This window comes from Atta colombica, unplaced genomic scaffold (assembly GCF_001594045.1).
Source record: "Atta colombica isolate Treedump-2 unplaced genomic scaffold, Acol1.0 scaffold48, whole genome shotgun sequence".
Taxonomy (NCBI): domain Eukaryota; kingdom Metazoa; phylum Arthropoda; class Insecta; order Hymenoptera; family Formicidae; genus Atta; species Atta colombica.
In genome coordinates this window covers 180,362-195,049 of record NW_017259537.1, presented here as the reverse complement: position 1 = coordinate 195,049, position 14,688 = coordinate 180,362, and the positions used below count along the sequence as shown (strand labels likewise).

At 34.6% G+C, this 14,688-nt stretch overlaps 2 protein-coding genes across 3 annotated transcripts in view; one reads left to right on the top strand and one right to left on the bottom strand.

Moving 5' to 3' along the window:
- The first annotated feature begins 2,643 nt into the window (after positions 1-2,643).
- On the top strand, positions 2,644-11,300 carry LOC108691635 (activating signal cointegrator 1 complex subunit 3). The gene is made up of 12 exons (XM_018199480.1): positions 2,644-2,804; positions 3,541-3,682; positions 3,896-3,987; positions 4,139-4,287; positions 4,359-4,583; positions 4,658-8,866; positions 9,117-9,608; positions 9,699-9,889; positions 9,969-10,131; positions 10,271-10,531; positions 10,616-10,964; positions 11,058-11,300. Exons 1-12 carry the CDS (start codon positions 2,681-2,683, stop codon positions 11,144-11,146), a joined length of 6,486 nt encoding a protein of 2,161 aa, XP_018054969.1. The 5' UTR covers positions 2,644-2,680; the 3' UTR covers positions 11,147-11,300.
- Positions 9,240-14,688, bottom strand: part of LOC108691636 (protein MEMO1) — a 7,398-nt gene continuing 1,949 nt past the window's right edge. Inside the window, exons 6-9 of one of the 2 annotated variants that reach the window (XM_018199482.1) lie at positions 14,459-14,678; positions 14,258-14,362; positions 9,388-9,414; positions 9,240-9,313 (exon numbers count right to left, since the gene is read on the bottom strand). In XM_018199482.1, the coding sequence (XP_018054971.1) occupies positions 9,397-9,414; positions 14,258-14,362; positions 14,459-14,678 (343 nt within the window). In that variant the 3' untranslated portion in view covers positions 9,240-9,313; positions 9,388-9,396. Of the gene's footprint in view, positions 9,314-9,387; positions 9,415-13,351; positions 14,001-14,257; positions 14,363-14,458; positions 14,679-14,688 lie in introns of those variants that run through there. The other variant, XM_018199481.1, reaches the window with a different exon arrangement.

Below are 14,688 nucleotides of genomic sequence, written 5' to 3'. Positions count from 1 at the left end.
TTATATTTATATTAAAAACGCATTTATTAAATGCATTTTTATACAAAATGAATCTGAAATACTTTTTTCAACTTTTTACAGAATGTTTTCAACCATTATGCATGCCTCAATCGTACCACCTTTTGAGATGAAGCAAATGGAGCGTACTCTTAATTGATCCATGGAGTATGCTTTAACGCGAACATCTAGTCACCATATTGATTCGCCATTGACGCGACAAACCTTAACTCTACTGCATAGGATCCGCTTCGTTTCTCTTTGCGCTGCATAGTGGATAAGGAATAACACATGGTGTATTCAGTTTACAAGCATTTCTTTTTAAATCGCCGCCGTCTCTTTATGAATGTCGCGTGAAGAGAAAAGGTTGTCAACTGTGAAACGCTTAACAAAGGGCGATATTCATAGTCCGTTTTTATTTTAAATAATGTTTTAAGATGTTAATACAGTCCTCGGATTTACTTATGACATCTTAAGATTGTACTTAAGAAAATCTTAAGTTCAAAAATCGACTATGAATACCGGCCTGTTTCGCGTTGTGAAATTGATACTGAATCTTTCCTTGTTTAATATACTTTATATTTCTCTTTCCATAGAAAAAAAACATACTTTATATTTCTCTTTCTATACAAAGAGAAATATAAAGTGTATTCTTAGTCGATTCTTGCCTTTAAGGCACCAATGTCACTTTAACTTTAAGTGAGACTTAAAACTCTATCTGCCTTGTTTTAAAGCCAAAGAGACAGAGACAGAAAGTTTTAAGTCTCGCTTAAAATCAAAGTAACGTTGGTGCAACTGAGCCTAATACTCGTATTCATATTCGATACACTCATATCTTCCTTGAGGAATGAGGATTTCTTGTTCCTCACATCATGTTTCATAAACCTTCCTTGATCTTCCAAACAAGGAGCTTTAACTTCTTTTTCTCTAGGGAGATTCAAGTGTCCTTGAAAAGGAGATAGCCTTCATAACTAAGCAAATCTTCAAATTTAATTCGTTGCACTTTTTATTTTCAATAATTTTTAATTTAAATCTGACACATCAATAATTATTTTTGATAGCTTTTTTTCGGAAATAAACTCCTCTAAAAACATTTTCTCCTTCTTTTTTTCTCCTTTTATAATAAGCGTTATAGTGAATTCGATTGGAAGCACTGATGCATATTAAAGCTATTGTACACTAATTTGAGTATAAAAATAAAATGCAAATGTTTCGAATTATAAAATATATATTTATCTAATAGTACAATAAAATGTATTGAGTATTTTAAAATTTAATCGATTTCTGTGTTTATTTATAAACATATATTTACATTATTTTGTGTGTGGACGATAGTTTTAATGTGCATCAGTGCGCAATGAATGCGTCCAATCAAATTCGCTATTAGTTTTATTTTTACAAAATGCTTAATAATCTGATATTATTTAATCAATAATGCCTTTATAATCTGTATTATTCACCATTCACGATATTAGGTATGCATAGAGTACAATCAACGCGATGCTATAAATGCTTTAAAGCAATTTTTGATTGGTCAATTTGTAAAATTCTTTCTTTTTTCTAATTGTAAATCAACCAAACGCTTCAAAGTATTTGTAGTGAGACTTTGACCACAGCCATATACAATATTATTATGACATGCTACCCTCAATAGATTACTAAAATCCCTAAAAAAATTCCTAAAAAATTCCTAAAATATTCCTTCCTTTGGGGAGGCAAACTTGAAAGGAAAATCCATTTATGAAACAAGGAGACCTTAAGGAATCGAGGAATTCATGGAGGCTTTCTCCATCCTTAATAAGGAAGGCTTATAAATACGGGTGTAAGACTATCTTAAGTACAATCTTAAGAGAATCAATCATGAAATTTTATCCCTAAGATAGAAAGTGAAAGATGAAAACTTTAATTATTGAAGTTAGTAGAGAAATTTTTCACTTTTCATCTTAGGAACAAAGTTTCATAATTGATATCAAGATGTCATAAGTCAATCCGAGGACTGATTAGCATCTTAAGGCTGCGGTCAAAGTTTCACTAGCATTTGTAGCATCGCATTGACTGTGACTCTAAGACATTATTTAAGACAGTTTTAAAATAAAAACGGACTATGAATATCGCTCCATGTTTAACATTTCATAGTTGGCAGCCTTTTCCCCTCATGCGGCATTCATAAACAAAGACGGCGGAGATTTAAAACCTTGTTGTTTCACCCTTTGGTAAGTTAGCGCGCTTGTAATTGGGTAATTTTGCTACTTACCAACAGGTAAAATTTATCAAAAGATGGAACAATCGGCCCTTAGACGCTTGCAAACTGTACACACCCCTTGTGTTATCCCTTCCACCATGGCTGCATGCGCATGGAAAAAAAGAATCGAGCTAATGCGCTAAGATGCGCTATATTCCATACAATTCATGCGTGAAATGGAACTTATGCACTCCTTATACGTAAGAAAACAAACATGACAGATTCGAATCGCCGAAATGCGTGATCGCAACAATCAGTAAACTCATGACACTGTGAGAAAGGTGTTGTCACGACATCATAGGTCTGTTTTTTTGTGGCTGAACTAGTGTATGTACAACATACATTTTTGAAAAAATTAAAGTGAGATAGTACATGTGACATTTGTCGAGAGCAAAAAAGTCTAGTGCAGTCTAGTGCAGAAACAAAAAACAGATCACATGAATGTTTGAAGAATCACGTGGTGAAGCGAGAACAACTTCTTTTGTTATTTCCCTTGTTTCGACAGTTGATGATTGTTCTTTTTCAACGCAGTTGTTATCAGCATCTTCTTATCAAGTACTTTTTGGTATGTAAATGGATCGAATGTCGTGTTGCGAAACGAAATTAATAAATATTTGCCAGATTGGTTGTAAACGATGGATCGTTCTATCTTTACCGTTTGTTCCATTTGTTTGAAATATAATTTTTTGTAATGCTTGTTTAATTAAGATTTATAAATAAAATTATAATTAAATTTTATAAATAAAATTATAAATAAAAAACGAACGAGTAATATATAACATTTATGTTTTATTTTGTTCCTTTTCGGATATTACGTTATATTATGTAATTGTTTTTTTCTTGAACTTCTTTTATGTAATCTTGCGTGCTTATATACACAAACGAAACAATTCTGTAAATTTTCATCTTTATGCTAACAAAAGTACATTATATCACTGAGACAATAGACAAACTTTTATGCTCTCCAATTAAATCTATAATCATAATTATCTCTTACATCAGGTTCTATTCGATAATTTTGATAATTTTGATAACTTACAATTCTTTCAATGTTATATTATTTGTATTCTGGCATGTACCGGTTTCAAGTGTTGTATAAACAAATAATACAAAAAGTTATATTTTCTAAATTAGTATTAAATATTCCTTTTTTGTCGTTTTACAATTTAATTTTTTTACATTATAAGTAATAATTTGCAAGTTCAAGTTGTCAAAACAAAAAATGTATTTATGTTACACATACATAGTTTGAAAAGTATATAGTGTGTATATTTTATTTTAATGTTAGATTTGATTAACAGGTGATTACACGATGCCAAAATTACCACGTATCACTAGATCTTTGCGGATATTCACTTCTCTAGAGCACAGAGGAGAAACATTAGATCACGAACCGAACAACTTACTGAAGAAAAGACAGGAACGAACGAAAAGATTAAAAAGGTAGATGGATATATTAAGTTGAAAAGAATATGTAATTTTTTTATATATTTATATATTTATATCTTGTAAGTTTATCTTATGATTTTTGTATATTTGTTAGAAATAATTAGATATTCTTTTGCAATGTGTATATATACATCTATTTATTTATACATGTACATCTTGATATAACATATTTATATATTTATATATTCATATATTTACATATTTTAGCACTCTTGAGTGGCATGATGTATACAAAAATGCATCTAAAAATCTTGCGGCACATCTGCTAGCATTGAAAAACATTGTGCAACAAGTTCTAGGTATGTAATAAATAGCAATTGAATTTGATAAATGAATGACTCAATACTTTATTATTCTGTTAGATAACATATTTCTTTAATAAAAATTTCTACTATTTGTACTAAAAACAATTTATAACTTGATTCGAAAATTAAAATTTTCTATTTCCAGCAAATCATTCCTCAAATGTTATTAATGAATTCACGGTTTATGCATTACGTTTATTAATTGAAGATAAAAACTCATTGAAAGAAAAATACAAACTACTTGGCGAAAAATCAGGGCATATAACGTTTCACTGTGCACAAGCTATGATGCTGGTATGATATGATGTACAATTTTAATATAGTACACAATGTATGCCTATTTTTTTTATTGTAATTCTACGTAGGTGGTCAGTAGAATTCAGCTAGAATGTCATGAAGAAGTTATGGAATTGTTATCAGAATCAAACACTGCAGATTCACAGATTTTTGGAACAGATATTCCCTACAATCCAGCTAGAGTTGTATGGCCCGATACTGTTAAACTTCACAATATGTCTACAGAGAAGACAAATACTGATAAATTTACAATGATGATACACGAAACGAAACCTTCAACACAGAAGAAATCTGTGAGTATCTATTTAATATTTGAACAAAAAATTAATTTTTTAGTCCTTTTTTATCATTTTCTCTGTTTTTATAGTTTGATAAAACAATATTTACAAACGGATTAAAAAGTTGTCACAAAAACTACAGTATAGACATGTCATATCAAGATTTTGCAACAAAAATAATAGAAACATTAAAGATCTCTCAGAATATACAAGCGGAATTATTCGATTTGTTAGGTTGTGAACACTTGGAATTTATTGAATATATTATTGAACATCAAAAGAGCATCGTATCGACATTTTTCTGTTCAAAAGTGTCCAAGAGACCGCAAACAAATGTGCGAGGCCCAATAATAAGTGGTCAAGTGACTATAGAATCCGAAAAGGAAAAGCAGTTGTACAAACAAGTACGTAAAGAGGAAAAGAGGTTCAACAGAATGGCGAACAAACGAGATGCCAAGTCAGAAGCCGAAGAAAGAGAATTTGGAAGGAAAGAGAATGAACTGCAAATTAAGAGACAAGAGGCATTGAAAGCCACATGTACTCCGCTATTTCCTAAAATTAACACTTTAGAGAGAGGCACGCAAGAAGGTTTCCCATTTGTATTCGATTCTAAAGCGAATGCCAAGCAAGCGAGCATTATATCAGGACAAAAATTATTGTTAATCGAAGATATTATAAGGGAGGATAATGAACTCTGTGAACGAGTACATATACCGATATTGAAAGAAGAACCTATTAACATTAAAGTGAATCCCATGTCGATATCTTCCCTAGATGAGATTGGTCAAATAGCCTTTAGTGGCGTAACGTCATTAAATAAGATTCAAAGTATAGTTTTCGACGCGGCGTACAACACTAATGAGAATCTACTGATTTGCGCTCCGACTGGAGCGGGAAAGACAAACGTAGCCATGCTGACTGTGATGCATCAATTGAAACAAAACATTCAAGACGGACAATTACAAAAGAATCAATTTAAGATAATCTATGTTGCGCCAATGAAGGCTCTAGCGGCGGAAATGACCGCAAACTTTAGCAAAAAACTCTATCCTCTAGGTGTGTGCGTTCGCGAGCTGACTGGTGATATACAATTGACGAAACAAGAGATTCAACAGACCCAGATGATAGTGACTACGCCGGAAAAATGGGACGTCGTCACGCGGAAAGGTACGGGCGATATTTCTCTCACTAGTATCGTGAGATTGCTCATTATCGACGAGGTGCATTTGCTGCATGGTGATAGGGGACCTGTTGTAGAAGCGCTGGTTGCAAGAACTCTGCGTCAGGTGGAGTCATCGCAGAGCATGATTAGGATAGTCGGGCTGTCTGCGACGCTTCCAAATTACGTGGATGTCGCGCGATTTTTGCGCGTTAATCCACATAAGGGATTATTCTACTTTGATCATCGTTTCCGACCAGTGCCCCTCAGCCAAACTTTCATTGGCGTAAAGGCTATTAAGCCGATGCAACAGATGAGCGACATGGACTTGATGTGTTACAGAAACGTCGTGGAGATGGTGCGACAGGGTCATCAGGTCATGATATTTGTGCATGCGCGAAACGCCACCATTAGAATGGCAAACGTTCTGAAGGAGCTGGCGTTAAAAAACGATACGTACAAGTACTTTCTATCCGACGGACAGGCAAGATATATAAACAAGGCCTTTCCAAAGTCGCGCAACAAGTATCTTGGTGAGCTGTTCAACAGTGGACTGTCGGTACATCACGCTGGCTTATTGCGCTCTGATAGGAATCTCGTTGAGAAATACTTTTCTGACGGTCTGATTAAAGTGCTGGTGTGCACTGCCACGCTAGCTTGGGGCATAAATCTACCTGCGCATGCGGTTATCATACGTGGAACCGAGATTTACGATTCCAAGCATGGCTCGTACGTGGACCTGGGTATCCTGGATGTATTGCAGATCTTCGGTCGCGCTGGCAGGCCGCAATTCGACAAGTCGGGACACGCGGTCATCATTACCTCGCATAGCAAGCTATCTCACTATCTCTCACTGTTGACGAATCAAATACCGATCGAGAGTAGTTTCATCACATACTTAGCCGACAATTTGAATGCTGAAATAGCATTAGGCACGATATCGAACGTAACAGAAGCGGTCGAATGGTTAAGCTACACTTATCTCTTTGTACGAATGAAATTGAACTTTCAGGCGTATGGCATGGTCTATCAGAACCTCATGAATGACGTGAATCTCGAAAAGAAGCGGAAGGAGCTCATCGACGTCGCCGCGAAGGCATTGGACAAAGCGCAGATGATCAGATATGATGCACGCACCGGTGATCTCAATGCGACTGATTTGGGACGTATTGCGAGCCATTATTATCTCAAGTATGACACGGTCGAGATCTTCAACGAACTCCAGAAGGATCTCATGACCGAGACAGAGATTCTTGCGATGATATCACACGCTCAGGAATTTGAACAGCTCAAGGTACGAGACGACGAGATGGATGAGTTAGATGAGTTGATAGAAGAATGCGAGCTCATACCACAGGGCGGTGTGGAGAATGTCCATGGCAAAGTCAATATATTGCTGCAAACGTATCTGTCCAGGGGCCGAGTGAACACAGCCTCGTTGATATCCGATCAGGCTTATGTCACGCAGAATGCTTTGCGAATAGCCAGAGCGCTCTTCGAGATTATGCTCAGACGTAATAACGCAATAATGGCCGGACGATTGTTGCAGATGGCAAAGATGTTCGAGGCGCAACAATGGGACATGTTTACGCCATTGCGCCAATTCGACTGCCTCTCCATGGAAGTGATCGACAAGATCGAGTCACGCAACTTGGAGATCTATCGGTTGCAAGAGATGGACGTGAAAGGAATTGGAAATATTTTACGGAATCAACACGCGGCGATAATGGTGAAAAAGTGCTGTGACGAATTGCCCGCACTGGACGTAGAATACAGCTTACAGCCCATTACGCGCACCATCCTAAGGATACGGCTTAAATTAACGTCACGGTTTCGCTGGAATGACAAGGTTCATGGAAAGAATTCGCAAGCTTTCTGGATATGGATTGAGGACCCGGATAATAATTTTATTTATCATCATGAGTATTTTATACTAACGAAGAAGATGGTCTGTCAGAACCTCGAGCAAGAACTCGTCATGACTATACCATTGTCCGAATCATTACCGACGCTATATCTCGTCAAAATCACAAGCGATCATTGGCTCGGTTGCGAAGCTACGTTTTCCTTGACTTTTCATGATCTCATTCTGCCAGAGACTCATCCCCCGCACACAGATCTGCTAGAATTGCAACCGTTACCGATAACTGTTCTCAAAAATACAAACTTTGAGAGCTTATATAATTTTTCCCATTTTAATCCAATACAGACGCAAATCTTTCATTGTCTATATCACACGGATAACAATGTTCTTCTCGGTGCTCCGACTGGCTCGGGGAAAACAATTGCAGCGGAGATTGCTATGTTTCGCGTTTTCAAACAGAATCCCGATCAGAAGGTCGTTTACATAGCGCCCCTGAAAGCTCTGGTCAGGGAACGCATAAACGACTGGAAGGAACGACTGGAGGAACGACTAGGTAAAAGGGTGGTGGAGCTGACCGGAGACGTGTCACCCGACATAAAAGTGATAGCCGGCGCGAGTGTGATCGTTACGACGCCTGAGAAGTGGGATGGTATCAGTCGAAGTTGGCAAACACGAAGCTACGTGAAGAAAGTGGCACTTATAGTGATCGACGAGATTCATTTGTTGGGCGAGGATCGCGGTCCGGTGCTCGAGGTAATCATCTCCCGTACCAATTTCATATCCTCGCACACGCACAACAAGGTCAGAATCATCGGGCTCTCGACCGCGCTGGCCAACGCGATAGATCTAGCCAATTGGCTCGGTATCAAAGAGATGGGTCTCTATAATTTCCGGCCGTCCGTGAGACCAGTGCCACTGGAGGTTCACATCAGCGGATTTCCTGGTAAACACTATTGTCCCCGGATGGCGACCATGAACAGACCAACCTTTCAGGCGATCAGGCAACACGCGCCCACTAGTCCTTCTCTCGTATTTGTCTCCTCTCGCAGGCAAACTCGCCTGTCCGCTCTCGATCTGATTGCCTATCTCGCGGCGGAGGATAATCCCAAGCAATGGTTACATATGCCGGAAGAACAAATGAACGACATTCTGGAAAATATAAATGACTCAAATCTAAAACTCACACTCGCCTTTGGAATTGGCCTTCACCATGCCGGTCTTCAAGACAGAGACAGGAGAACCGTGGAGGAATTATTTGTCAATAATAAAATACAGGTATACATACAGCCTTCAACAGCTTTAATTGTATTTCAAATTCAATCCGTATTATCAATGCATAATATAGTATGCAAATAACAAAGATTTATTTTTATGAAATAAAATTTATCAATTTTTTTTTATACATATATTTATACTTTCTATACACTTTCTTGCATAGTTGTATAATTATACAAGAAAAAAATTATAAAAGTGACTATTCCATACACTGTTTGAATGTAATTGCATTGAGCTATTGTTAATTTAGGTACTAATCACGACAGCCACTTTGGCCTGGGGTGTTAATTTCCCTGCTCATCTGGTGGTGATAAAGGGCACGGAATATTATGATGGCAAACTAAAGCGTTACGTAGATATGCCGATAACGGACGTTCTCCAAATGATGGGTCGCGCTGGCAGACCGCAATTTGATGATTCTGGTGTGGCGGTCGTTCTTGTGCATGACTTAAAGAAAAATTTTTACAAGAAATTTTTATACGAACCGTTTCCCGTGGAATCGAGTCTGATGGGAGTGTTACCTGATCACATTAATGCTGAAATTGTCGCTGGTACCATCAAGAACAAACAAGAGTTTCTCGATTATTTAACGTGGACATATTATTTTCGAAGATTGATGAAAAATCCGAAATATTATGATCTGGATATCTTGGAGCCTTATTATATCAATGAATATCTTTCAAGATTGGTAGAAACCACCGTAAAATCGTTAATGGATTCACATTGTATCGATTATGATGAGGTATCGGTTACAAATATAAAAGATAAAATCTATTGGAGTAGCATAATAATAATTTACAATAGATAAATTTCCTGATATGTTTTTATCTAGGATGAACAAATTTTACTTTCATTACCGATGGGTAAGATAGCGTCATTCTATTATTTGTCGCATAATACAATGCTGATGTTTATGCAATTGCTAGAGGAGAACTTGACGTTAGATCAGTATTTACGTATACTCTGCAACTCATATGAATACAACGAATTACCTGTACGACATAACGAGGAATTATTGAATGAGTAAGTCTTGGAAGAGATAAGTAAGTCGCGCTTCTTTTGCTTACTTTTCTTTTTTACAAATGCAAATGTTATTTAACAGGGAACTAGCAAAGCTGTGCCGTTATTCCTCAAATCAGTACGATTCTCCACATACAAAAGCATTTTTCTTGCTGCAAGCTCATTTCTCAAGACTACAACTACCTTGCACCGATTATATCACTGATCTGAAATCAGTGCTCGATCAAGCAATCAGAATAGTACAGGTATGAATATAAATTTAATTAACTAAGATATATAGACTAAAATATAAGATTAACTAAGATATATGGCATAGTAACGTCTTTTATACGTATGTACATTTAGATTTAATTACTGACTACACTAATAGAAAAAAATTTTCAGGCAATGATCGACATAGTCGCAGAACGTGGATGGTTAACAAGCACATTAAGGATAACGCAACTGTTTCAAATGATTGTGCAAGCACGATGGATAGATGAATCTGCAATAATGACGTTACCGCATATAAGGACGGAAGATTTATGCTTGTTTTCATCATTGTCGATGGCTCTTCCAATATTATGCTCCATAACATACGACAATTATAACAAACTTGCAAAAGTTTTACGTGAAGGAGAATATCGAATAGATCAAATACGTGAGGTAATAAAATTGGAAAGATATCTGTCTAATATTTACATGTTATAAAAAATATTATTTTTAAAAGTCGAAACATCTATTTTCTAGATACATCAAGTAATCAGAGATATGCCGATAATATCCGTTGATTTAATATTGGAGAATTCTTGGGATATCAACGTTGAAAATAGGAAGATAATGCTGAAGTCTAATAACGATGATTTCATAGCAGTTCGACGGAATGAGGAGTATACATTAACTATTGGATTGAAAAGAATGAATAATTCTAAAGTTTTGAAAGCACACTGTCCAATGTTTTTGAAAGGAAAGGATGAAAGTTGGTTTTTGATATTAGGAGACATTCAGAATAAAGAATTATGGGCTCTAAAGAGGGTGTCTGGTATAAACAATCAGCAGAAATATCATCAATTACAATTTACTGCACCTAATAGCTTGGGTAAATAACTCATTAATTTGTCTATAACAGCTTTTCTCATACGAGTATATCTCTACGAGTTTCTTGAAGTACAAATTTCAACATTTATTTTAGGAACAACAAAGTTAGTATTCTACTTGATTTCTGACTGCTATATGGGATTGGACCAACAGTACAGTATTTGTTTAGATGTAACAGGCTAAATATTTAAATAACCAAACACCTAAGACTGAAAACAATAGGTGATATATTAATATAATTATCGCAAAAATCTTTCTATACTGTTAATATAAGGATTACAAAAATAAAGAAAATGAAAATTTATAAGCTTGTTAATGTGTTGAGATGAGTGCGAAAGACGAGATTTGCTATAGATGTATATGGATATGATTATAGGATATTTATCATAAATTGTGTACAGAAATTTGTATATTTTTCTTCACGTAATTTTATTACACGTCTATGAAATATATATGTATAGATTATATTGGTTTTTTTTTTCATACAAATATAAACCTTATTACCTCGATATATAAAGATAGAAAAAGCAACACGTGTAGGATCAGTTGTACGATTTCGTACAATACTTTTGTTGCAAGCCAGTTCTTTTATTGCCAAATGAATCGATTATTGTATATCATTTTAATTAATATTTTTGGCGAGATTGGATTTTATATCGTAGAATCACTTATGCTTTCGTGAATATATTGTTTGATAGAGATGTAATATACATAAAAAAAGTCTTAGGAATAAAATATTGAATGCATTTAGATATATATATATATACTGATCCTTTTTTAAATTTACATCGTGTCACAGTAATATAATATTTAATTTATTCGGCTTATTTCTCTTCTGTCCTCTCTCTATGCTTAGGTAATAATAGATTATATAATAGGAAGGATATGAGATCGTTCCATTGCTTTGTATGAAAAGAAAAAAAGGAAAAATTTGTGTGAGCGCGCGCATGTATGTATTTTAAATTCTTAAGTCCAAAATTCTCATACTGATGTATCAATTATAACACAGATTCATACTAAAGGCACAGAAGAGACTTTACAAAATGTTTATAAATCCAAGCTATTTAATCTATAATTTAATCACAGAGTAAATGGCGATTCAAATAAACTTTGTTTATGTGTTGATGTATTAAATTATATTTAATTGAGCTCGCTCGTTCGCTTTTTCTCTCTCTCTCTCTCTTTCTCTATCTCTCTCCCTCCTTTATGTGCACGTGCGCACGCACGTACATAGAATGTCCCATTTTTAATAATGCATTTTAACTGTGATTATATGGTAGATACGGAAAAATGTTTTAAACAAAAGTTATATGGTTCGAAGGGGGAAAGGTACCATTGATTTGATCTTGAATAACGTCATCAAGGTCAAATCGATTTTTTTAAATGAAATATCCTATTTTTCATTGCAGAATCTAATAGCTGGTGTCGACAGCTTTTCAGAATGCTACAAGAAAATATTTTTTCTTATAGTATAAAATACATTAAGTATTTTTTTGAGTTATGATGTTTGAAAATACAGTACTGCCGGTATTAAGATGTCCAACTAACGGTTAAAACTTCTTGAATGCTGTTCAGGATCATGTCCTAGATATCATTTTTTCAAAGCCAACAGAGATTGCATCTCTTATTTTCATTTTTATGTAAAAATGAATTTTTAGTGCAAAAATGAAAATAAGAGGAATAATTTCTAATAGCCTTGACAAATGATTGATTTTGACAAATGTTATCCACGATTCCGAACAACATTTAAGAGGTTTTTAGCTATGGACACCTTGTGTAATGCTAATGCTGGCGGTACTGAACTTTCAAGCCTTGTAACTCGAAAAGTACGTAATGAAAGATAACTTTATTACAATGTTATGAAAAGCTCTTAACATTAGCTATTAGATTCTGCCATCAAAAATAGAATGTTCCATAAAGAAAAATCCCTGATGTGACCTTGATCTATCTTTAACGCCATATAAAATCAAATTAATATCTTCTTACGTCTCCTTCTGAATATAACTGTTTTTGTTTGGAACATTTTTCCGTATCTATCATAATTTTCGAAAAATCTTGAATCATTTATCTTCATTATTTAAAATGGTACGTGCGCGCGCGCGCGCGCGCGCGCGCGCGTGTGTGTGTGTGTGTGTGTAGTTTAAATGTCAAAAATAGCAAACGTTATTTTTATAACAGAGAGATATAGAACTTTATAATCTAGTTTAAATTAATCTATGCCAATTTAGAAACAATTTTAAAATTTTGCTAATTCAGCATAGCCTAAACATAACACAATTCAAGCACCGTAAAAATTATATTACTTCTAACATAAATAGTATATTTAAAATATAAATTTAGGTACAAATTAACAATTTTAATACATCTCTCTAATTATATATATAAAAAGAATCCAATTTGTAAGTGCCAATAAACAATATTTTCTTCTTTGCCAATAGTTTGAAATCTGCTTACTCAAAAGTGCACATGCAAGAAACACACTTCGCTGTTAATTCTAAAATAGTTTTATCGAAAATCAAAGCAAAGAAATATTTAAGCTCCTTCCCATATTGAAATCTGGAAGTACTGAATATCTCTTGTAAGTAATAAACCGAAACGCATTATGCAAAAAAGTTTCGATAATAGTACATTTCTATTTGTTAACACATAGCGCAAGAATTAACATTTGTCCCAACACCCATCGCATAATAGTCATATTATACAAATATTAGAAGTTACAGCAGTTAAATTCAGTGTCTCCTCTTGCATTATAAAATCTCAACGTTCAACTTAGTCTCATTTATAATAATTTATAGAAGTTTTTACTGTCATCTTTCTGTTAAACATCATTCCACTTTAAGAAAATGTCTATAATCAGCAAACTGACCAATGACCGTATTTGATATTATGTATAGTTTTATCACTCAAGAACTAAGGAAGCACTAGCATAACTGACAGAACTGTCATTCATATTGTTACATTGACTACTTTGAGCATATTTCAAAAATTTCAGATTCATTCTTTGACCATTTGTATTTCCTTTAAGACTGTGAATTGCCTATATGAAGACATAAAATACAACATTGATTAAAATAATTGGAATCCAACTCATTTAGGACCTGAGACACATAAAGAAGAAATATTAGAGAGAGGAATAAATATTAAGATTTTAATCTATCAGATACTAATTACACTAGAATACACGATTTCTGATAAGTTGAAATCTGAAGCTGAAATCTCAATATTTATTCCTATTCCTAATATTTCCTCCATTGTGCGCAGGACTTTATCTATTTAATTTTCTTGCTTTATTACCTGCAACAAAACGCCAATTGGATGTCGGCCACATATAGTATTGCCATATTTCTTAAGATATTCGGTGAACATTAGAGGATTCAAAGTCTCTATAATGTCCATACCCTAATTTAACGAATATATGTAATATTGTAGACAATATATTTAAATTACGAAATTAATCGTCATTCTTGCTCAAAGAAAAGAAATTAAACACCATACCATTTTATCGAGATTTTGAATAGATCTATGTATAGGTCCACATGATCTATCATAGTAAGTATAGCGAAAACGTTGTCCCCAGTGACAGAAATCTGAAGAAATGACGAACAATGTTTGCGGATCAGCCATGTAGGGCGCTAACAATCTTCCGTAAAGCGCCTCTCTTTCCGGACTCAAAGATCCCACCAAAATTGGGATTATAGTAAATGAGTCCTTGAATCTATAAATAC